The sequence below is a fragment of the Ranitomeya variabilis genome, chromosome 6, assembly GCF_051348905.1.
Source record: "Ranitomeya variabilis isolate aRanVar5 chromosome 6, aRanVar5.hap1, whole genome shotgun sequence".
NCBI lineage: Eukaryota > Metazoa > Chordata > Amphibia > Anura > Dendrobatidae > Ranitomeya > Ranitomeya variabilis.
In genome coordinates, this window is record NC_135237.1 from 490,244,805 (window position 1) to 490,270,971 (window position 26,167).

Sequence of the window (26,167 nt, forward strand, 5' to 3'; positions counted from 1 at the left end):
GACCATGTCAATTCTTTTTGTGGATCTGCAGCGTTTCTGCACCCATTGACTTCTATTGTGTCAGGCCAATCCTCAGCAAACCCGCAGATGTAAAAAAAGATCCGCAGATTTGCTACGGATGTGCCCACGAGAAACGCTGCAGATCGGGAGGGGGAAGAGTGTGTGGGTGGAGACTGTGTGTGCGGAGAAGATGTGCGTGTCTGTGTGCGGGTGTTTGTGTGTATCAGTGTGTGTCTGCGGGGCTGTATGGGGTCTGTGTGTTTGTGTGTGTGTGTACGTGGCTGTGTGTGTGTGTGGGTCTGTATGTAGGCAGGCATTGTCTGATGGGACTACTAATCCCATCCGGCTATGCCTGCTACAGTGACAGCTAGCCGGATGATGGGACAGTATAGTGCCATCATCCGGCTACTGTGTTCAAGTGTAAAAAAAAAACAAAAAACCCCACATACACATATATAGACATACAGTACATACAGTACATACAACACACAGTACATACTCACCACACAGCTAATCCCCGAAGCCATCGATCACCTGTAAGAAATATAAAAGTAAAAAAACAACAATATACTCCCTGATACGCAGTAATCCATGTAATAATGAGTGTCCCACGACGATCTCCTGTGGAGAGCTGTCACATCGGCAGATGCGACCGATCTCCAGTGGCTCCGGTGATACAATGATGCAAGGTATCCTTCTGCACTGTATCCCTCCGCCGCTGTGAGTACAGTTTAGTTCATACTGTCACTTGCGGCACAGCTGTGTGGGAAAATTCTCAGGCAGCATTGCCGTAAAGTGAGAGCAATGAACTCATTGAACCCTCAGTGATAACACTGCAGGAGCCATTGTCTCCTGTCAGTGCGTCACTGGAGGCCTATAGAGCAGTGACATCACCCGTGTCTGACTGTGTCGGACAGGGAGCATAAGGTTGGTTTATTATTTTTTATTTTTTGCAGGTGATCGATGGTGGGTGTAAGTATGGTGAAATTAAGAACATTAAAATACTTTTTTCTGGCTGTGTCTTTTTTTAACTCTTTCAGTACTATAGGATTAGGAATGGATAGGTGTCTTATTGATGCCTCTCCATTACTAACCAGGCTTAATATCACCTTACAATCAAAGGTGACATTAACCCCTTATTACCCCATATGCCACCAGTACAGGTTAGTGGGAAGAGAGAGGCTAAGTGGCAGAATTGGCGCATCCTACAGATGCGCCATTTCTGGGGCGGCTGGGAGCTGGTATTTGTAGCCTGGGGACAATATCCATGGTCCCTCTCTAGGCTATGAATATCAGCTTGCAGCTGTTTGCATAGCCTTTCTGGCTATAAATTATAGGGGGACCCCACGTAATTTTTTTCGGGGGTCCCCCTATTTTAATAGCCAGTAAAGGCTAAATATACAGCTGCAGGCTGATATTCATAGCCTGGGAAGCTCCATGGGTATTAACCCCTTCCCAGGCTATAAACATCGGCTCCCAGTCGCTGGCTTTCCCACTCTGGACTTGAAATTTGCGCGGGAGCCCATGACATTTATTTTTTCCATTTTTTGATAAATTAAACAGATATTGCATTTAAGGCTGGAGTCACACTTGTGAGAAACTCTCACGAGTCTCGCACCCCAATACCCGGCACTGCCTCCGGAACTCGGGACCGGAGTGTGTGGCTGCATGTATTCCTATGTAGCTGAATGCTCTGGTCCCAGTGCCGGGACTCGTGCGAGCTTCTCGCTAGTGTGACCCCGGCCTAACGCAGATTTTGTGCGTGTGTGTCTTTACTTAACTCTTTATGTACCATTTTATTATGTTTATTACTAAACATCGGGCTTGGTATTATCTATTTATCTATCTATCTATCTATCTATCTATCTATCTATCTATCTATCTATCTATCTATCTATCTACCTATCTGGGTGTGTAAACATTATTCTTCAAAGGAGTATGTAAATGAAGAGGTTGGACAAGAAATTACATCACAATTCTTTTTTTTTTCAATAATAGATCTTTATTTAGCTTTCAAAAATGCATACAAATCCGCATTGAAAACCGCATCAAAAACGCATCAAATCCGCACCTGCCTTTTCTGGCAAGAGAGGGAAGAATCTGCACAGAAAGTTTGACAGGCAAATCTGCAACGTGTGCACATACCCTATGTCCAAGTGTGAGGTCAGTAGTTTGCAGTTAAAACTAAACCGTGAAGTGCGTGTGTGGAATCGGTTACTGCAGGTTACACGTCCGTGTGGATTTTCCCAAGAGCTTTTTAAGAAGTTCATTGAAGCTGCTGCTCATATACGTCACTGTTATCACTGGGCTCAATAACTCGGCGCTGCGGTGTCACATTACAGTGGGAGCCTGAGCATATGTCCCTGACGTGTCACAGCCAGACACCTGACAACCATACGCTGTAATGGTAGCCCACACTCCTCAGTAATTACAGTTTTATATGGGGGATACGCATACTTAGGGGCAAGGATGTTTTTCTTTTTAACGATTTATAGTTGTACCTCTGCTGCCTCCTCATCCACCTGTCATCTATTAAATGACGGTTATTATAAGATACGGTATTTAAAGGGGTGGTCCGAAGCTGAAAGAAAATTTTATCTAAATCCCTATCTATTTGATAACATAATCTAGGCTATTTTCGAATATACTTTAAAAATTGCTTTAAAAATTCCCTACCGCTCCCTAACTACATGCTCTAACTGTTACTTTGTTTTTTCTTTACTTCCTGTCGGATGACGATTCGATTGAAAGCCCCCAGTGCATCCTGGGATACTCAAATGAAGTGTCACCAGAGAAGGGAGCAGAGGCTGTGGTCACTGCCACAGCCCCTACCCACTTCCCTGAAATGAAGCCTCAGTGACGCTTGTTTCAGGGGCTGGTCCCTGCACTGTGTGGTGTGCACAGTGACAGCGCCCTCTCTCGTCAGCACATATCTGCAGTAATGAGCTGTCAACAGAGCAGTATCAGAATTCCTGTCTTGCAAGAGATCAGTGCCACCCACCAGGTGATGTCACTGCTCTCTGCCTGGTATTGTAACCCCAATTTGTTGCCTACTCATTATTACCGGTCTGTGCCAACAACAGAGTGGGAGCTGGCACTGTGCACAACACAGAGACCAGACACACCTCTGAAATGAGCCACGGATGACACTTTGTTTCAAGAAGGGGCTGTGGCAGTGACCACAGCCTCTGCCCCCTACTCTGATAACACTTTGTTTGAGTATCCCAGGATGCACTGGGGGCTTTCAAACAAATCATCATCAGACAGAAAGTAGGAAAAAAATAGACTAGCAGTTAGACCGTGTAGTTAGGGAGCGGAAGGGAATTTGTAAAGCAAGTATATTGGAAATTAATCCAAGACGAAGCAAGGAAGCATAGGACAAAAATAAAATACAAGAATCTTTATTCAAAAAATAACTCTAAAATAGATAAGACAAAATATGGAAACACAATTGCAAAAGAGACTGCCTGCCTGAGACATATACTAGTTCCTAACAAGTCACAAAAGAGTCAAAAAGGAACATTCACAAGCCTATTTCAATATAGGATGCCCTGAAGCAGTATAGAGAAGTACATAATTTATAAGGAGCACCCTCCTAAAGACTGAATGACTCTCTGTGAGTCTAAAAATCAATATACAACCGGTAAATTATATCAGTAGTTCAGTCAGGACTAATCCTGTTGTTGCTATCAATTTATGCTGCAAGACATATATAGAAGGATGAAGCAATATGCGAAACGCGCGTCGGGGATCTGCACTGCATTGCATTGTCAGGTCATATACCTTCTCTTCTAGCCTATGCACTATACTTTCTGCTATCTATCTCTGCTGCTACTCTGCCATTTCAGTACCTTGTTGAACTATACTTCTATTTGGGATATTGGTCCTTGATATTATAATGCATACTAGCACCTTATTTATGGTTATGCTGCTGTTATATATTATTTACTCAAAGCACTGTGCACTTTATGTAATCTATATTAATGACATACATAACCTCCTATATACAGTATGTCTTGCAGCATTGATAGCAACAACAGGATTAGCCCTGACTGAACTGCTGATATCATTGACCTGCTGTATATTGATTTTTAGACTCACAGAGAGTCCTTCAGTCTTTAGGAGGGTGCTCCTTATAAATTATGTACTTCTCTATGCTGCTTCAGGGCATCCTATATAGAAATAGGCTTGTGAATGTTCCTTTTTGACTGTTTTGCGACTTGTTAGGAACTAGTATATGTCTCAGGCAGGCAGTCTCTTTTGCATTGTATCTCCATATTTTATCTTATCTATTTTAGAGTTATTTTTTTAATAAATCTTCTTGTATTTTATCTTTGGCCTGTGCTTTCTTGTTTCGTCTTGGATTGGTTTATATTTGGGAAGTGCCGTTAATTAAGGCGCCCTTCTTGTAGGTGTACATATTGGAAATTAGCTTAGACTATGGCATCAAATAGATTGGGATTGAAATAAAAGTTACACTCGCCTTCGGACCACCCCTTTAAATCCTTACCAACGTTCAGTCTGAGCTACAACCCACACTAGTTTCACCCAGAAGGTTTTTTTATGCAGAGGTTTTTTTTTTTATCCCTGACATATTTGCTACAGGTTTTACAACAAAAACACTACAGAAAAAAAAAAAATCATAGGTAAAAATTAAAATACATGCACAGATATTGATGCCCTGCTACAAACCCAGGTCCCTTCAGCCTGGCCCAAATGGGTTTTGGGCACCAAAACTGGCATCAAAGTGGGCAAACAGCCCATTTTCACACATTTGAATAAGTAAATGATGTTTTTAAGGGGTTAAAGGGAACCTGTCACCAGTTTTTTTGCCTATCAACTAAAAATATCATCTAATAGAGTGTGAGCTATACATTCCCCAACTACTTGTGAAACCCCCTGACTCCCCATGAATCCCCCATAAGAACCTTTTATATTTCTCCTGCGCTGTATGAAAATATCCTCGGTCCGGTCCGATGGGCATTGGTTCTGGCCCCTCTCCCCACCCCAAATCGGCGTGCTGTACGCATTCCGAGACTTCAGGGACGTAGTTTACTGGTGCATGCGCACTAATGCTTTTCGGCTTTGCCCGCAGTTGGGCAAAGCATACTGCGCACGCGCAGGAGGCAATTTGAAGGCGCACGCGCGGGACCTGTACGCGAACAACGCTATTCACAGAATGGAATGCGTACAGCACGCAGATTTTGGGTGGGGAGAGGGGCTACAACCAACGCCCATCGGACCGGACCGAGGATATTTCCATACAGCGCGGGAGAAATATAAAAGGTTCTTATGGGGGATTCATGGGGAGTCGGGGGGGTTCACAAGTAGTTAGGGAATGTATAGCTCACACTCTATTAGATGATATTTTTAGTTGATAGGCAAAAAAACTGGTGACAGGTTCCCTTTAACCCCTTAAAAACATCAGTTACTTATTCAAATCTGTGAAAATGGGCTGTTTGCCCACTTTAATGCCAGTTCTGGTGCCCAGAACCCATTTGGGCCAGGCTGGAGGGACCTGAGTTTGATGCAGGGCATCACTATCTGTGTATTTTAAGTGTCAGATCAGTGGCCCAAAGGCATTTAACTCCTTAAAAACATCAGTTACTTATTCAAATGTGTGAAAATGAGCTGTTTGCCCACTTTGATGCCAGTTCTGGTGCCCAGAACCCATTTCGGCCAGGCTGGAGGGACCTGGGTTTGTTGCAGGGCATCAATATCTGTGTATTTTAAGTGTCAGATCAGTGGCCCAAAGTCATTTAACCCCCTAAAAACATCAGTTACTTATTCAAATCTGTGAAAATGGTCTGTTTGCCCACTTTGATGCCAGTTCTGATGCCCAGAACCCATTTGGGACAGGCTGGAGATAACTGGTTTTGATGTGGGGCTCCCTGTTCTATATGTCTGCAGTGTGAGATCAGTGGCCCAAAGGCATTTAATCCTTTCTTCAGCGCTCTTTGGTGCCCACTTTGATGCCCATTTTTGTGCCAGTTTTATTGTTTTTGTAGCCTTTTTTAAGTGTATTGACATCAGGGCACCTCACTGCATTGTCTTATATTATTGTGATGCTTATTTTTTATTGTTAAACCTATAAAAAACAAAAGAAAAAATTGCCGAATAAGAAACTGCCGAATAAGAAACCAACTTCAGCTCCGAATAAGAAACTGACAAATTAGAAACCAACTTCAGCCTCGTGATTCCCTGCAGGGATCTGTCCTTATCACACAGCATTGTGCTCCATGTCTGCAGAAACAGAGGCTCAGACAGGGCAGGTGGTCAGTGTCCCCCAGACATTTGGTGTTTTGTTACCATTATGTGTCCGCACACACCCTCTATATAAGAAGGAGACAAAGGAGGAGAAACAAAGACAACTTCATCTGCATACTGAGAGTACCTGAGATCTCCTGCAGGTGATGGCGCTTGGCCTCCACCTCTCCTTTCATTGCACTTATTGTGGCCTCTTTCACCCCCAGCTCCACCTGCATGGTGCTGATCTGAGACTGCAAGTCCTGGGGAGAAAACACAGTGCAAGGCCATGAAATACGGGGTAAATCAGATCACCAGCCTGCGACATATCTTATATTCCAGTCTCAATCTAAAATTGGTGGTATCCAACCTGCGAGTTTCCCCCAATCTTACAACTTCCAGTATGCACTGCAGACACCCCCAGAGCTGGAGGGTCTTATATAGGAGACCACTGATCAGTATAACATGACATGTACAGACAAGCTGTAATATGTGCAAGCATGGATCGAGTAGACTTTTAGGAGATAGGCGGCACTACTCCTGTCTATGCGGAAATTGGACATACCGGTAAATATTTTAGGCAGTACATTCAGCAGATTTTGATGTGATCTATTGATTTTTTTATGTAGGTTACTTAAAGGAGTTATCCAACAAACAAAGTACCGTACATTTTAATTAATAGATCTTGGAATAATAATAAAAAATGTTATTGTGCTGAGTTAATCTTATAAAACAGCAACTTTCACATTCAAATCAGCCCTTATCTCTGCTACACAGGTTTATTTCACAACCCTTGTATCTTCTTTATCCCACAACCCAAAACAGTTATTCAATACTTTTTAGCTCCCTCCTCTGCTCGATCCTACCGCCTCATCTCTGCAGATGACTTTGCAGCACATTAAAAAATAAGGTCGACCAAACAAGTCAAATATTTACTGCCCATCCGCCACAACCCCCATATATAAAAGATCACTTCCTCTTGCCCATAACCTTCCTCCCCACCATCACTGAAGAACTTATCTCCTCTCTAAATCACACCTCACCACTCTTGCATTTGACCAGATGACCAGATCCCATTCCACCTGCTCCCTAACCTCACCACCACGCTTATCTTGGCCCTAACCCATCTCTTCAACCTACTGCTAACTTCTGGTACCTTCCCTTCTGCTTTCATGTATGCCACAATCTTACCCATTATGAAGAAGCCATCCCTCGACCCAACCTCTACAAACAACTATTGCTCCATATCGCTACTTCAGTTCACCTCCAAACTCCAACTCCTCAAACATCATGTCCATGATGATCTTTCCTTCCATCTCTCAACTAGCTCACTGTTTGACAATGTACAATCTGGCTTTTGTCCCCACCATTGCACCAAAACTGCACTGACCAAAATTACTAACAAATTATTATAAGCCAAAGCTAGCAGACCATTCTCTATACTCCACCTTCTAGATCCATCCTCTGCCTTCGACACAGACGACCACTTCCTCCTACAAATCCTCTCTTCCTTTGGTGTCAAAGACCTTGCCATCTCCTGGATCTCCTCATACCTTTCCAAACACACATTTAGCATCTCCCACTCACATACTACCTCCTCATCCCGCCCTCTGGTATCCTTCTTGGCTTTGTCTTGGGACCCCTACTCTTTCCAATCTATACCTTGGGCCTGGGACAACTCATAAAGTCTCATGTCTTCTAGTAGCACTTATACGCTGATGACACTCAGATCTACCTATTCGGCACTGATGTCAGCTCTCTGCTGTCCAGAATCCCTGAGTGTCTATCAGCCACATCCTCCTTCTCATCATGTTCTTAAAGCTCAATGTGGACAAAACTGAACTCATCATTTTTTCTCCTTATCACCTAACTCCCCTACCTGATTTACCTATCACAATATATGATATCACGCTTTCCCCTGTACCGCAAGTCCGGTATCTTGGAGGAACCCTCAACGTTGCCCTGTCCTTCAAACCATACATCCAAACTCTTTCCACCTCTTGTCGCCTCCAACTCAAAAATATTTCCAGAATTCATAAATTTCTCAACTCTAAATCTACTAAAACGTTAATGAATGCTCTCATCATCTGCCGCCTTGACTACTGCAATATCCTTCTCTGTGGCCTCCCTGCTAACACTGTAACACCTCTCAAGTCCATCCATGCAGCCCGCCTAATACAGCTCTTGCCTCTTAACTCCTCCGCTTCTCCCCTCTGCAAATCCCTTCACTGGTTCCCAATTCCCCAACGTATCCAGTTCAAATTACTAACATTGACCTACAAAGCCATCCATAACCTGTCTACCTCATATACAGTATCTCCGAACTAATCTCCCGATATCTTCCAACACTTAATCTCCAGTCTTATCAAGACCTCCTTCTCTTCTCCACACTTATACTCTCACCCCGATCGTTTCCAAGACTTCTCCTGAGTATCCCCCATCTTCTGGATTTCTGTGCCACAACATTTCTGATTATCTGCCACACTTGGAACTTTCAGTTGGAACTTGAAAACTCATCTCTTAAAGAAAGCTTCCAGCCTGCAGTGACCACACTACCACCTCACCAACACCGAAGCTGCCGCAAACCGTCTACCTATTGTCTCCTTCCCCATTATCCTATAGAATGTAAGCCCGCAAGGACAGAACCCACTCCATTCTGTACCAGTCTGTAATTTATATGTAACTCCTTCTCATGTAACTTTTTAAAATATATTTTTATTGACTTTTCTCACAAGGCCTTGTTTCATTAGGACCAAATTATTTTTGGATGTTGTTTAGGGATACACAAATTGCTGCTTAATTCCTATCATTTTTGCTCCACACAATCCTAATAAAGTTAGTCATCTAGTTATTAGAGTTGTGTGGATGCCTAAGGCTACTTTCACACTAGCGTTGTTCGGCGGACATCTCAATGCGTGGTTTTGGGAAAAAAACGCATCCTGCAAAATCTCCCGCAGGATGCGTTTTTTTCCCATAGACTTGTATTGGTGACGCATCGCGATGCATTGTCACGCGTCGTGTACGTCGTGCGACGGTTGCGTCGAAATTTGGCGACACGTCGTCTGGAAAAAACGTTGATTGTAACGTTTTTTGTCTGCGCGGGGAAAACGTGTCGCGACGCATCCTGCAGCATGCGTCGTTGGCTAGAATGGAAGCCTATGGGTGCAGGATGCGTCGGGACACGTCGTATGACGGAATGCAGCGCTGCAATATGTTTTTTTACATTGAGCATGCTCAGATTCAGGATTTTGTTGCCAATTCACCAGACACACCCAAATCTATATAAACCAGGCCTGGGGCTTCAACCCCAAATGTGCCAGTGAGACTCCTAGCAGCCTGAAGACAGCCATTCTGAAGACAGCAAGCCAGCCAGCCTGAAGACAGCCTGCCAGCATCTGCCCAGCCTGCCAGCATCTGGCCAGCCTACCAGCATCTGCCCAGCCTGCCAGCATCTGCCCAGCCTGCCAGCTATAGAACCTCAAGCTGCAGCCTTCCAGACAGTGTGAGTACTGCCATTTTTGCGTGCATCTGTGTGCATGTGTTTGTGTCTGTATGACGTACTGAATACAGCCAGAGCTAAACCTGAATACAGCCAGAGGCCTGCCATCGTCCTGCACCAGCAAGCGTCCTGCCAGAGTCCAGCTCCAGCATAAGGCCTTCCACTGTGAAGCCAGCCAGCGTCCAGCTCCAGCCTAAGTCCTGCCATTTTTGCGTACGTCTGTGGGTGCATGCGTGTGTGTGTGTGTCTGTGTGCGTGTTTGTGTTTTTGTCCGGCTGTGTGCTTTTGTGTGTGTGCATCTGTGTGTTTGCGTACGGCTGTGTGCTTTTGTGTGTGTGCGTGCGTTATGCCTGCACCGGTGTGCTTTTGTGCGTGTGCATTCGTTGTGCATGCGCCTGTGTGCTTTCGTGCATGATTCTGGGTGATTGCGGGTGCATGCGTCCATGCACTCACGTGCGGTGAGTGGATGTGCATTTTTTTTTACTGTGATGTATTTACCAAGTAGTGTGGTCTGTGCAGCATTTGGTTTCAGTGTGTGAGCGTGTGTCTTGCGTGTGTGTTTTGTTTTTTCTTTAAAAAAATTTTTTTGTTTTATTGTTGAAAACATTTCCAGTTGATGTACTTGTATTTAAAATAAAGAGCATTTTAGCTCCTATTGTGATGGTAAAAAAAAAAAGAAAATTAAAAAAGAATTAATAAAAATTTTCTTAAAAATGTCCGTAGTATCATTTCACAAAGGTAAATTTTAAACTGGTGTATGTACAAATGGCCACACATGCAATACTGTGTTGGTTCAGGGTTTATTTTTTAAGATAAAAGGTAATCTAAAAATTTTTAAAGGGAAATTTAATTTTTAAAAGTTATTTTTAAAAGTTATTTTTAAAGGGATCTTTTAAAATCACATACAGTTAGGTCCATATATATTTGGACAGAGACAGCATTTTTCTAATTTTGGTTATAGACATTACCACAATGAATTTTAAACAAAACAATTCAGATGCAGTTAAAGTTCAGACTTTCAGCTTTCATTTGAGGTTATCCACATTAAAATTGGATGAAGGGTTTAGGAGTTTCAGCTCCTTAACATGTGCCACCCTGTTTTTAAAGGGACCAAAAGTAATTGGACAGATTAAATAATTTTAAATAAAATGTTCATTTCTAGTACTTGGTTGAAAACCCTTTGTTGGCAATGACTGCCTGAAGTCTTGAACTTATGAACATCACCAGGCGCTGTGTTTCCTCCTTTTTGATGCTCTGCCAGGCCTTCACTGCGGTGGTTTTCAGTTGCTGTTTGTTTGTGGGCCTTTCTGTCTGAAGTTTAGTCTTTAACAAGTGAAATGCATGCTCAATTGGGTTGAGATCAGGTGACTGACTTGGCCATTCAAGAATATTCCACTTCTTTGCTTTAATAAACTCCTGGGTTGCTTTGGCTTTATGTTTTGGGTCATTGTCCATCTGTAGTATGAAACGACGACCAATCAGTTTGGCTGCATTTGGCTGGATCTGAGCACACAGTATGGCTCTGAATACCTCAGAATTCATTCGGCTGCTTCTGTCCTGTGTCACATCATCAATAAACACTAGTGACCCAGTGCCACTGGCAGCCATGCATGCCCGCACCATCACACTGCTTCCGCCGTGTTTTACAGATGATGTGGTATGCTTTGGATCATGAGCTGGACCACGCCTTCGCCATACTTTTCTCTTTCCATCATTCTGGTAGAGGTTGATCTTGGTTTCATCTGTCCAAAGAATGTTCTTCCAGAACTGTGCTGGCTTTTTCAGATTTTTTTTAGCAAAGTCCAGTCTAGCCTTTTTATTCTTGATGCTTATGAGTGGCTTGCACCATGCAGTGAACCCTCTGTATTTACTTTCATGCAGTCTTCTCTTTATGGTAGATTTGGATATTGATACGCTGACCTCCTGGAGAGTGTTGGTCACTTGGTTGGCTGTTGTGAAGGGGTTTCTCTTCACCATGGAGACGATTCTGCGATCATCCACCACTGTTGTCTTCCGTGGACGCCCAGGTCTTTTTGCATTGATGAGTTCACCAGTGCTTTCTTTCTTTCTCAGGATGTACCAAACTGTAGGTTTTGCCACTCCTAATATTGTAGCAATTTATCCGATGGGTTTTTTCTGTTTTCGCAGCTTAAGGATGGCTTGTTTCACCTGCATGGAGAGCTCCTTTGACCGCATGTTTACTTCACAGCAAAACCTTCCAAATGCAAGCACCACACCTCAAATCAACTCCAGGCCTTTTATCTGCTTAATTGAGAATGACATAGCGAAGGGATTGCCCACACCTGTCCATGAAATAGCCTTGGAGTCAATTGTCCAATTACTTTTGGTCCCTTTAAAAACAGGGTGGCACATGTTAAGGAGCTGAAACTCCTAAACCCTTCATCCAATTTTAATGTGGATACCCTCAAATGAAAGCTGAAAGTCTGAACTTCAACTGCATCTGAATTGTTTTGTTTAAAATTAATTGTGGTAATGTCTATAACCAAAATTAGAAAAATGTTGTCTCTGTCCAAATATATATGGACCTAACTGTATGTGATCAATACATTTTGAACTGGTGTGTAGGCCTTTCAATTTTACAAGAGGGTATTTTTATTTGGGGGGGGGGGGGGGTTAGGGGGAAATGGTTTAACAGCTCGCACATACTATTACAGTAGGGAATCCAGCTCAGACTGGTGTGCATTAGGTACATTTTTTGGGTGGTTTATGTCTCAAAACTTTCGCTGTTGGCCTGTATGAACATTGCTCAGATAATTTCAGCAGGGTGGTTATTAAATCTTTTACATTAGCGAGTTTGGGGGTGGTTCTAATGATAAATTTTGTCATACTTGCAGAGCCACCAGGGACCACAACCGCAGCCACCAGGGACCACAGCCGCCTTCCCAGACTAAAGGCCCCAGGGACCACAGCCGCTTAGCTGATGTAAGTATTAAAACCCTACAGCTTCAATTTCAATGTGTAGAGTAGATTACAAGGGTTTTTTATACTTGCAGAAACACCAGGGACCACAGCCACCAGGGACCACAGCCGCCTTCCCGGACTAAAGGCAATCAAGAATGTCTTCTTCTGAGAGCCCTCCTCCACAGCGACAGTGTGTTGCGGTAATTTTACATTTTTTAAGTTTTTGTTGCTATAGTAAAAATTTCGGTTAATCACTATATGCATTAATTATGTTTTCACAGGAAGCTGAAGCAGCTGAGGGCCTCTCAGAAGGAGACGAGATGGGTGGAGAAAGGAGCGGGCGCACAGAGTGTAAGTTGTGCCGAAACAGTCGCTTCACACATCACAGAGCACCCAACACATACAAAACACTTCATCATACATCACAGTACACATTTTGAACGTATATAGATTCAAAATTTGGGGTACATTAATAGAAGACTCATAAAACCCAAAATAATTTATTATAACTATCTAAAATGCCACCAAACCTGTGGCTGCACCAAAGAAAAAACCAAAACACACAGTGAAAAAACTAGTGTATGGGGAAAGGGATGTCCCTATGTCGATACCTAAACTGATGGCTGCCTGACAGTGGGGGTTGGCGCCCTAGGGGAAACGTTACGGCGCCCCCACTCCTCGTCGGCTTGCCCTAGGATCCTGTTAGGCCCTAATGATGACCCTGGGTTCCCCTACCCACACAATGTAAGGGCTAAAGGTTCCCCTGCTCAACTAGACAAAGATATACCTATTTGTAAGGAATCCTAAACCCCAACACAGTGAAATATAAAAATTTAAAAACAATAGAGTACATGTGGTGGACTTATGTAGACTATATATATATATATATATATATATATATATATATATATATATATATATATATATATATTTCCCAGTGAAAGTTATCTTATGCCTGGGATAAGTAAGACAGCACCTATTCAAGAAGTCCCGAAGAGCAAAATGTACTCTGGACTATTAAGATAAGTCCTATACCGGGCCAGCTACCCAAGAAAAATGTACAGTGCCACAATGAGCACAGATGCTGTAGCTGGAGAACAGTCCGTTAGACAATGCACAATGCCACAATGAGCACCATTGCTATGGCAGAAAAAACAGTCAAATAAACAATGTATAGTGCCCCAATAAGCATTATTGCTGTAGCCGGCAACGAGATATTGAAACTGTTATATGCATATGTCTGTACGGCTGATACTCATCGTCTTCTAGGTGCCGCGCCGTCTGCCACCTATCACTGTCCGCCTCGACGCGTTTCGCCCCTCTGGCTCATCAGGAGGCCTGATCGTGGTGTCATGTATCTCGATGGTGAACGATAAAGGACCTTATGCATATAACAGTTTCAATATCTCGTTGCCGGCTACAGCAATAATGCTTATTGGGGCACTATACATTGTTTATTTGACTGTTTTTTCTGCCATAGCAATGGTGCTCATTGTGGCATTGTGCATTATCTAACGGACTGTTCTCCAGCTACAGCATCTGTGCTCATTGTGGCACTGTACATTTTTCTTGGGTAGCTGGCCCGGTATAGGACTTATCTTAATAGTCCAGAGTACATTTTGCTCTTCGGGACTTCTTGAATAGGTGCTGTCTTACTTATCCCAGGCATAGGATAACTTTCACTGGGAAATATATATATACACTCACCGGCCACTTTATTAGGTACACCTGTCCAACTTCTTGTTAACACTTAATTTCTAATCAGCCAATCACATGGCGGCAACTCAGTGCATTTAGGCATGTAGACATGGTCAAGACAATCTCCTGCAGTTCAAACCGAGCATCAGTATGGGGAAGAAAGGTGATTTGAGTGCCTTTGAACGTGGCATGGTTGTTGGTGCCAGAAGGGCTGGTCTGAGTATTTCAGAAACTGCTGATCTACTGGGATTTTCACGCACAACCATCTCTAGGGTTTACAGAGAATGGTCCGAAAAAGAAAAAAAATCCAGTGAGCGGCAGTTCTGTGGGCGGAAATGCCTTGTTGATGCCAGAGGTCAGAGGAGAATGGGCAGACTGGTTCGAGCTGATAGAAAGGCAACAGTGACTCAAATCGCCACCCGTTACAACCAAGGTAGGCCTAAGAGCATCTCTGAACGCACAGTGCGTCGAACTTTGAGGCAGATGGGCTACAGCAGCAGAAGACCACACCGGGTACCACTCCTTTCAGCTAAGAACAGGAAACTGAGGCTACAATTTGTACAAGCTCATCGAAATTGGACAGTAGAAGATTGGAAAAACGTTGCTTGGTCTGATGAGTCTCGATTTCTGCTGCGACATTCGGATGGTAGGGTCAGAATTTGGCGTAAACAACATGAAAGCATGGATCCATCCTGCCTTGTATGGAGCATCTTTGGGATGTGCAGCCGACAAATCTGCGGCAACTGTGTGATGCCATCATGTCAATATGGACCAAAATCTCTGAGGAATGCTTCCAGCACCTTGTTGAATCTATGCCACGAAGAATTGAGGCAGTTCTGAAGGCAAAAGGGAGTCCAACCCGTTACTAGCATGGTGTACCTAATAAAGTGGCCGGTGAGTGTGTGTATATATATATATATATATATATATATATATAGATATATATATATATATATATAGTCTACATAAGTCCACCACATGTACTCTATTGTTTTTAAATTTTTATATTTCACTGTGTTGGGGTTTAGGATTCCTTACAAATAGGTATATCTTTGTCTAGTTGAGCAGGGGAACCTTTAGCCCTTACATTGTGTGGGTAGGGGAACCCAGGGTCATCATTAGGGCCTAACAGGATCCTAGGGCAAGCCGACGAGGAGTGGGGGCGCCGTAACGTTCCCCCTAGGGCGCCAACCCCCACTGTCAGGCAGCCATCAGTTTAGGTATCGACATAGGGACATCCCTTTCCCCATACACTAGTTTTTTCACTGTGTGTTTTGGTTTTTTCTTTGGTGCAGCCACAGGTTTGGTGGCATTTTAGATAGTTATAATAAATTATTTTGGGTTTTATAAGTCTTCTATCACAGTACACATACAACATATGCCTACCTCAAACATAATTCTTTTTTTTTTTTCAGTCTGCTGCACATCAAGATCCTCCCAGCCGCTCCCAGAGCCGACGTAATCGCGGCCGCGGTCGTCGAGCAGTGAGGTTTTTTTTTTTTCTCTTGATAGTTTTATGTTTCTGTGTATTAATTTTTTTTTTTTCTTCTCAAAGTATCCACAGCGTGCTCCCGACTCAGACGGTGAGGACATCATTGGGATCGATGTGGACCGCCTCATCGAGGAGGTCCGCGAGCGGGAGCTGCTGTGGAATATGGCCCACCGCTGGCATTCTGATATGCATGTGACCCGTCGGCTCTGGGAGGAAGTATGCCACAACATTTTGCCGAAGTGGGAGGACCTTGAGCCAAGGCTGCAGACTCAAGAATGTAAGTATTCACTTTTTAGTTATGTTTTGAACTGAATGGAATGTGTTTTAATTAACAAAAACAAAATAAGATGATGGCTAAAAAGCCATGGCCAGCTCACCGATCCTTGCAGGCGCACGGAGCTTCGTCTCGGATCCAGACGAGGGATAATTACAAAGTAGAAACAGAAGGTGCTCCAGCTCCAATAAAAGAGATTCTTTATTAATGGTTAAAATCCAGTGACATAATAAATCCTTGCTGTAATACAAATGTGGGGGTACAGAGCCCATGCAACGCGTTTCGATCGCTGCCGATCTTAATCAATGCATGATTAAGATCGGCAGCGATCGAAACGCGTTGCATGGGCTCTGTACCCCCACATTTGTATTACAGCAAGGATTTATTATGTCACTGGATTTTAACCATTAATAAAGAATCTCTTTTATTGGAGCTGGAGCACCTTCTGTTTCTACTTTGTTTTAATTAACACTTGCTTTTATTCTTGTCTTTACAGGTGAAAGGATTAGGAAGCGGTGGCGGTCACTCAGGGATCGCTTCAAGAGGGAGTTTAACCAGGAGATGCAGGCCCCGAGTGGCTCAGCACGTCGGCGAAGGACTCGGTATAAATATAGCTGTGCCCTGTCCTTCCTCCTTGAAAGTATGCTGAGTAGAGTGTAAGTATTCAACAGCCCATTGAATGACCAATTTTACCTGTATAACTTGTTTGGTTTCAGTCAGGGCTTTTCCCCTATCAATATATTAATTGTTTTTTTCTCTATTTCACAGCACCGTCTGTAGTCATCGGGCGCCTGCATCTACCTTGGACCCCTCTGGAGCGATCTCTCAGGAGTCCGCCACCGAGGGCCACGTCGGTAGACCCCACCCCTCTGACCCCTTGTCTGGCCCTTCCGGTACCTCTGCCCCATCCACTTCCACCGCCGAAAGCACTGGAGCAGCATCGCAGCCTTCGTTACTTGAAGCTGCTGGTGACGCGTTAGCGTTCCCTTTACCCCACCCCTCTGATCCTGCCACCCCTCGACCACCATTAGGTTCGTGGCGGCAGCGACAGAGGGGTCCGGAAAGGAGCTATGCTCCTGAGTTCTTGCATCTGAATGCATCCTTCCAAAGCTCTTTCAAAATTTTGGGAGAGCAAGTGACTGCTGGGTTCAACATGGTGCAAACACGCATCAGTGAAAACAGCAGTCGCTTGGATAGGCTGCATTCAGATGCAAGTCAAGCTCCAAGCAACCTTTTTTTCCAATCTATGCTCAAGAGCATGGAAAAGCTGACTCTTGACCAGCAGATGCAGGTAATGCACGACTGCCATGCTGCTCTACTGCGGGTCATGTCCCAAGCCCAAACTCCCACACCTCCCCACACAGCCACTACAACTTTCCCAGCCCAGTCCCAATTCCCAGCCCAGTCCCAATTCCCACCCCAGGCCCAATACCAAACACAGTCCCAATTCCCACCCCAGGCCCAATACCAAACCCAGGCCCAATTCCCACCCCAGGCCCAATACCAAACACAGTCGCAATACCCAACCCAGTCCCAATTCCCATCCTGGCCCCAAATCCCAGTGTCTTCCCCAATGTTTTCTTCCTTGTCCACCTTACCTTCCCCATTTAGTATTCCACGTACCCCAACACCACCCTCCCCTGCTCAACCTCCTGTTTTTCCCCCCCCTTCCACTACACCCCAACCCAGTAGACTTTCCCCACCTATCGACATGGTCCAACCTTCCAGCCCCTCCTCTAGTATCTCCACCCCACACTTTACAGATTTGTAATATATGTTTTAAAAGTACTGTTACATTATTTAAAAAAAAAAAAAGTTTACCAAAAAAAGGTTTACAAAAAAAAGGTTTACCAACAAAAAAAAGGTTTACCAACAAAAAAAAAAAAGGTTTGCCGAAAATTTTTATTAAAAAAAGGTATTACAAAAGTTTATTATGTTGTAATATGTAAAATAAAATTTGGTTTGGTTTAAAAACTATTTTTTTGTGAAGTGTCTTTTTTAAGTATGCTAACTAAATGTACAAAAAACATTACACACCACACATTAGAAGGTATAACATTTGGTTTATTACCCAAAATATACCAGAGTTTTGGAAACTAATTATTAAAAGTTGGTGTCAATAAAAAAACTTTGTACATAAACATTAATCACCAAGACATGAAAGAAAGATGTCACACAACCCAGCGGTCATGGTGCACATTGGCACAAATGACAAAGTTAGAGGTAGGTGGAAGGTCCTTAAAGATGATTTCAGGGAATTAGGCTGCAAGCTGAAAGCAAGGACGTCCAACGTGGTATTTTCCAAAATACTGCCTGTACCACGTGCCACGCCAGAGAGGCAACAGGAGATTAGGGAGGTTAATAGGTGGCTCAAGAATTGGTGTAGGAAGGAGGGGGTTTGGGTTCCTGCAGAACTGGGCCGACTTCTCAGTTGGCTACAGACTCTACGCTAGGGACGGGCTGCACCTCAATGGGGAAGGGGCAGCTGTGCTGGGGGAGAAAATGGTTAGAAGGTTGGAGGAGTGTTTAAACTAGGGATTGGGGGGGAGGGTATTCAATTTATAGGAGGGGAAGATAGTGCAGATAGAGACCTGGGCACAAATAAGGAAGTTAGGGGTGGCGGTGGAATGGGGGGTGGGGTTAGAACAGTTAGTAATTTAAGAAAGAATAGAGGTACAGAGAGGAACATCAAGTGCATGTATACTAATGCCAGAAGCCTCGCCAACAAAATGGATGAATTAGAACTAATGTTGTTGGAGCATAATTATGACATGGTGCGGATATCTGAGACGTGGCTGGATGAGAGCCATGACTGGGCTGTTAACTTGCAGGGCTATAGTCTGTTCAGAAATGACCGTACAGATAAGTGAGGGGGTGGGGTGTGTCTGTATGTAAAATCGTCCTTAAAACCCATCCTGCGTGATAATATAGGTGAATTTAATGAAAATGTAGAGTCCCTGTGGGTGGAGATAAGGGGAGGGGGAAAAATAATAAATTACTGATAGGGGTTTGTTATAAATCTCCAAAAATAATGGAAGCAATGGAGAATATCCTCGTAAAGCAAATAGATGAAGCTGCGACTCAAGGAGAAGTCATTATTATGGGGGACTTCAACTACCCTGAAATAGATTGGGGAGCAGAAACCTGCAGTTCCAGCAAAGGTAATCGGTTTTTGACAATTATGAGACACAATTACCTTTCACAACTGGTTCAGGACCCAACAAGAAGGGGGGCACTGCTAGACCTAATATTAACCAACAGGCCAGACCGCATATCAAATATAAGGGTTGGGGGTCACTTGGGGAATAGTGATCACAAAATAATAAGTTTTCATGTATCCTTTAATAAGATGTGTAATAGAGGGGTTACACGGACACTAAACTTCAGGAGGGCACATTTCCAACGGATGAGAGAGGATCTTGGTGCAATTAACTGGGACGATATCCTGAGACATAAAAGTACACAAAGAAAATGGGAGACGTTTATTAGCATCCTGGATAGGACCTGTGCACAGTATATACCGTATGGGAATAAACATACTAGAAATAGGAGGAAACCAATATGGCTAAATAGAGCTGTAAGGGGCGCAATAAGGGACAAAAAGAAAGCATTTAGAGAATTAAAGGAAGTAGGTAGTGAGGAGGCAGTAAATAAATACAGAAAATTAAATAAATTCTGTAAAAAGCAAATCAAGGCAGCAAAGATTGAGACAGAGAGACTCATTGCCAGAGAGAGTAAAAATAATCCCAAAATATTCTTTAACTACATAAATAGTAAGAAATTAAAAAATGATAGTGTTGGCCCCCTTAAAAATAGTCTGGGTGAAATGGTGGATGAGGAAAAAGCCAATATGCTAAATGACTTTTTTTCATCAGTATTTACAAAAGAAAATCCCATGGCAGACAAAATGACTAGTGATAAAAATTCCAATTAAATGTCACCTGCTTAACCCAGCAGGAAGTACGGCGGTGTCTAAAAATCACTAAAATTGACAAATCTCCGGGCCCGGATGGGATACACCCCCGAGTACTGCAGGAATTAAGTACAGTCATTGATAGACCATTATTTTTAATCTTTAAAGACTCCATAATAACAGGGTCTATACCACAGGACTGGCGTATAGCAAATGTGGTGCCAATATTCAAAAAAGGGGCAAAAACTGAACTCGGTAATTATAGGCCAGTAAGCTTAACCTCTACTGTGGGTAAAATCCTGGAGGGCATTCTAAAGGCCCCGTCTCACATAGCGAGATCGCTAGCGAGATCGCTGCTGAGTCACAAGTTTTGTGACGCAACAGCGACCTCAGTAGCGATCTCGCTATGTGTGACACGTACCAGCGATCAGGCCCCTGCTGTGAGATCGCTGGTCGTGTCGGAATGGCCTGGGCCGTTTTTTGGTCGTTGAGGTCCCGCTGACATCGCTGAATCGGTGTGTGTGACACCGATCCAGCGATGTCTTCACTGGTAACCAGGGTAAACATCGGGTTACTAAGCGCAGGGCCGCGCTTAGTAACCCGATGTTTACCCTGGTTACCAGCGTAAATGTAAAAAAAACCAAACAGTACATACTCACCATCTGATGTCCGTCAGGTCCCTTGCCGTCTGCTTCCCACACTGACTGAGCGTCGCAAAGTGAAAGTGAAAGTACAGCACAGTGGTGACGTCACCGCTGCGCTCTGCTCTCACTGTACGGCGGCACTCAGTCAGAGCAGGAAGCAGACGGCAAGGGACCTGACGGACATCAGATGGTGAGTATGTACTGTTTGTTTTTTTTGGTAACCAGGGTAAACATCGGGTTACTAAGCGCGGCCCTGCGCTTAGTAACCCGATGTTTACCCTGGTTACCCGGGTGCTGCAGGGGGATTTCGGCATCGTTGAAGACAGTTTCAACGATGCCAAAGTCGTTCCCCTGATCGTTGGTCACTGGAGAGAGCTGTCTGTGTGACAGCTCCCCAGCGACCACACAGCGACTTACCAACGATCACGGCCAGGTGGTATCGCTGGTCGTGATCATTGGTAAATCGCTATGTGTGACGGGGCCTTAAGGGATACTATACTGGAGTATCTGGAGAGGAATAACCTCATGACCCAGTATCAGCACGGGTTTACTAGGGACCGTTCATGTCAGACTAATTTGATCAGCTTCTATGAAGAGGTAAGTTCCGGACTGGACCAAGGGAACCCAGTAGATGTAGTGTATGTGAACTTTTCAAAAGCTTTTGATACGGTGCCACACAAAAGGTTGATACATAAAATGAGAATAATGGGGATAGGGGAAAATATGTGTAAGTGGATTGAGAGCTGGCTCAGGGATAGGAAACAAAGGGTGGTTATTAATGGAGCACACTCGGACTGGGTCACGGTTAGTAGTGGGGTACCACAGGGGTCAGTATTGGGCCCTCTTCTTTTTAACATATTTATTAATGACCTTGTAGGGGGCACTCAGAGTAGAATTTCAATATTTGCAGATGACACTAAACTCTGCAGGGTAATCAATACAGGGGAGGACAATTTTATATTACAGGATGATTTATGTAAACTAGAAGCTTGGGCTGATAAATGGCAAATGAGCTTTAATGGGGATAAATGTAGGGTCATGCACTTGGGTAGAAGTAATAAGATGTATAACTATGTGCTTAATTCTAAAACTCTGGGCAAAACCATCAATGAAAAAGACCTGGGTGTATGGGTGGATGACAAACTCATATTCAGTGGCCAGTGTCAGGCAGCTGCTACAAAGGCAAATAAAATAATGGGATGCATTAAAAGAGGCATAGATGCTCATGAGGAGAACATAATTTTACCTCTATACAAGTCACTAGTGCGACCACACTTAAAATACTGTGCACACTTCTGGTCTCCGGTGTATAAGAAAGACATAGCTGAACTGGAGCGGGTGCAGAGAAGAGCGACCAAGGTTATTAGAGGACTGGGGGGTCTGCAATACCAAGATAGGTTATTACACTTGGGGCTATTTAGTTTGGAAAAACGAAGACTAAGGGGTGATCTTATGTTAATATATAAATATATGAGGGGACAGTACAAAGACCTTTCTGATGATCTTTTTAATCATAGACCTGAGACAGGGACAAGGGGGCATCCTCTACGTCTGGAGGAAAGAAGGTTTAAGCATAATAACAGACGCAGATTCTTTACTGTAAGAGCAGTGAGACTATGGAACTCTCTGCCGTATGATGTTGTAATGAGTGAGTCATTACTTAAATTTAAGAGGGGACTGGATACCTTTCTGGAAAAGTATAATGTTACAGGGTATATACACTAGATCCCTTGATAGGGCGTTGATCCAGGGAACTAGTCTGATTGCCGTATGTGGAGTCGGGAAGGAATTTTTTTCCCCAAGGTGGAGCTTACTCTTTGCCACATGGTTTTTTTTTTGCCTTCCTCTGGATCAACATGTTAGGGCATGTTAGGTTAGGCTATGGGTTGAACTAGATGGACTTAAAGTCTTCCTTCAACCTTAGTAACTATGTAATGTTTTCTTGCCATGGCACCCTTCCCACAGGTGAGACAAAATACTCCGCAAAGTGGTCCCTCATTCTGGAAACAGAACCGGTGGAACGTACAGAGCTGCTGTGGTAATCCCACAGGGTGGTCTCCAAGTCCTCATCATCCACGGAAACAGGCTCCTTTGAAAGTACATAGTTATGCAGCACAACACAGGCCTTCACAACCTCATCCACTGTTTGTGTGTGCAGTATTAGGCCGGTTTCACACGTCAGTGGCTCCGGTACATGTGGTGACAGTTTTCTCACGTACCGGAGACACTGACTCATGTAGACACATTAAAATCAACGTGTCTCTGCACATGTCAGCGTGTTTTCACGGACCGTGTGTCCGTTTGAAAAACACGGAGACATGTCAGTGTTCGTGGGAGCGCACGTATCATACGGACCCATTAAAGTCAATGTGTCCGTGTAAAACACGTACCGCACAAGGATGCTGTCTGTGTGCCGTCCGTGTGCCGTGCAGGAGACAGCGCTACAGTAAGCGCTGTCCCCCCAGCTTGTGGTGCTGAAGCCCCCATTCATTTCTTGTCTCCAGCAGCGTTCGCTGGAGAGAAGGAATGAAAAATCATTGTTTTTTTATTTTTTTTGTGTTTAAAATAAAGATCCTTGTCACCACCCCCCTCCCACCCCCTGTGCGCCCGCCGGCTGGAAATAAAATACTCACCCGGCTCCCTCGATGCTTCCTCTCAGCGCCGCAGCTTGTCCTGTATGAGCGGTCACGTGGTGCCGCTCATTACAGTGATGAATATGCGGCTCCACCTCCCATAGGGGGCAATCAGCCTACAGATAGCCATATGCATGCGATCGCTGAAGGTCTGTCTTAGGCTACTTTCACACTAGCGTCGTATGCGACGTATCAACGCATACTGTGGAAGTGCCGCACAACGGGGGCAGCGGATGCAGTTTTTCAACGCATCCGCTGCCCCATTCTGAGCTCCGGGGAGGAGGGGGCGGAGTTCCGGCCGCGCAATCGCGGTCGGAAATGCTGCACACGACGCACCAAAAAACGTTACATGCAACTTTTTTGTTGCCGACGGTCCGATGCAACACGATGCAACCGTCGCACGATGGTTGCGACGTGTGGCAATGCGTCACAATGCGTCGCTAATGTTACCGTAGTCTATGGAGAAAAAACGCATCCTGCAAGCAATTTTGCAGGATGCGTTTTTTCTACAAAACGACGCATTGCGACATGCAGTGCACGACGTTAGTGTGAAAGTAGCCTTACAGCCATTTCTCCCAACTCCTACACACACTAATGACTTGTTTGGGTGCTCATGTGTTTTCAATAGGATGAGAGGAGAAAGCAGCTGATAGACACCTCTGGCAGTTGCTTATATTCGGGAGACCAAAAGGGTCGGGCATTTGAATTGAAAATGTCCGTTCCACATCTCCCTTGGCATCACTTGTTGGGGTAGTGTTGAGGAGCTGTACTATCATAACCATTGACCACCTCTTCTTAAAGGGAACCTGTCACCCTCCCAGGCGTTTTTAGCTAAAAGACTTAAAACGCTTAAAACGCTGAAATATTCATTTTATAATTTGCCCCTCATACCTGTAGTCTGTCCGGGGGGCATGTCTTTTCCCCCCCTGGACACAAACGCCTCCCAGCTGTAAGTTCCCATCATGTGATGTGAGTCGAAGGGCAGCCCAAACTGCGCATGCCCCCCAAAAAAACTTACAGCGCAAGCACCGGGGACGTTAATGACTGCAGAGGAGGCGGCGCCCAGCGCACGGAGGGACTGAGGGATGGCTGGGTGGCTTTGAGTCCGGGGGGGGGGAAAGACATGCCCCCCGGACAGACTACAGGTATGAGGGGCAAATTATAAAAAGAATAGTTCAGCGTTGGAAGGGACCCCAACTAAAAGAGCCACCTTGACAGAATGCAGCATTAGTGCTGCACAAAGGTGGCTCTTTTAGTTAAAAACGCCTTGGGGGGGGGGTGACAGGTTCCCTTTAAGGTGTCCATATACTATATGAGGAGGGCAGGGCAAATGGCTGCCTGGCAACTCTGGAAGTGGCTCTCTCCTGCAGATTAAAAGGGTTGGACTGGTGAACTTAAAATGTCTTATCCTTCTCTACCCAACATCACCTGTCTGGAGAGTCAGGAAGCCCGATACTCAGCAGATGGTTGGCCTACCCTGCTAAAATCCCTGTGTTCAGCCATCTTCATTCTAAAATGGCGGATTGCCTTTAGATAGCGCTCAGTCGAACCAACCTTCACAGATTCACCTTCCCAACCATTACATATACTGTACATGCACGCTCAGTTCAGCCAAGCATCAGATTTTTTGTTATAGTTTTATAATAATAATAATAATAATAATGCAATATCGTAGAATGCATGTGTATTCAATGGTGGGGAGTGGAATAAGCCACCACTAAACACCTCTAACAACAGTGGCTTATCTTTTAGGAATATAAAAAGTTTGAGCATCGTATTTCACAACGCTCATCTGTCAGGAGCGATCAGTAGGTACCCATGAATAGATGGTCTGCAAAAGTTTGGCAACCTTAATGAGAATGTTAGCAGGTCACTGATATTTCATCTGAGAGCAACATGATGAAGAGGCAGATAACCTGATTCCAGCAACGTGTCACTTACTGGGCTGCTTGTTGTATTTGTGAATAAAATCTGTTTTATCACTAGGATATTATAGAGGAGTAGTTGTCTGGTGCCATGTAGTCCTTTTGCCTTGTGTAACTCTGCACGCCACTGATTACACTGTTCATAGGCAAAAAGAGACCAAACAGCAAGATGGCAATCAGTGGTGTGGGCAGGGCAATACAGAGCTCAGCATGACCGCGTATCGCCAAGACTGGGTCTTCCTAACTCCCCATACCCCTATGCACCATTCACCACTCCTCCTACCAAACATTAAAATTAAGACACAACACATAATTTTTCTTTGGATAATTTGGCCACAGCGGCCATTTTATTAAACAAACAATAACATGAATAACAACATATATACCATATGTAAAACCTTGAGGGGAGGGTTCTTGGAGCTAAGAAAAAATCTGGCTCAAAAAATTGGCAGAAAGCCACCACCAAACTTAAAACCAAACACTTCTTTACCCTCAGCCGTGACCACCAGCTCGAGGGCACCATGTAACCCATTTCGGGCAAACCAAACCCCAAAGCTCCTGAGGTAAACTCCCCGTCCAGAGCCCGTAAACAAAAGCCAGATCAACCCCATAAAAACGTCATCACCAACTCCAAGAACCCCACCCCCCACCAACCTGCCACTGTGACGATGTTAACAAAAAATTCCCTTCGAAATTGACCTGACTAAACCGAAAAAACCTACCCCCAAACTACCCTCCACCAAAAGCTATTCACTCAAACTGATACGAAAAAATAAAAGAGAGGGAGGGTGGGCTTCTCTCCTCCTCAGTCACCGCAGAAGTGATTTCTTCCCACACTATTCCGGCCCCCGCCTCCTTGTCCAACTAAAAAACGCCCCCTTCTTTAAAAATTCCCACCAATCCCGTGACGATCCCTGTATT

At 44.3% G+C, this 26,167-nt stretch overlaps 1 protein-coding gene across 8 annotated transcripts in view; it reads right to left on the reverse strand.

Moving 5' to 3' along the window:
- Nucleotides 1-26,167, reverse strand: part of LOC143782828 (uncharacterized) — a 95,641-nt gene that overhangs the window by 41,302 nt on the left and 28,172 nt on the right. For all 8 annotated transcript variants that reach the window (XM_077270716.1, XM_077270711.1, XM_077270715.1 and 5 more), the window contains one exon: nucleotides 6,395-6,509. In XM_077270716.1, the coding sequence (XP_077126831.1) occupies nucleotides 6,395-6,509 (115 nt within the window). The remainder of the gene's footprint in view (nucleotides 1-6,394; nucleotides 6,510-26,167) is intronic.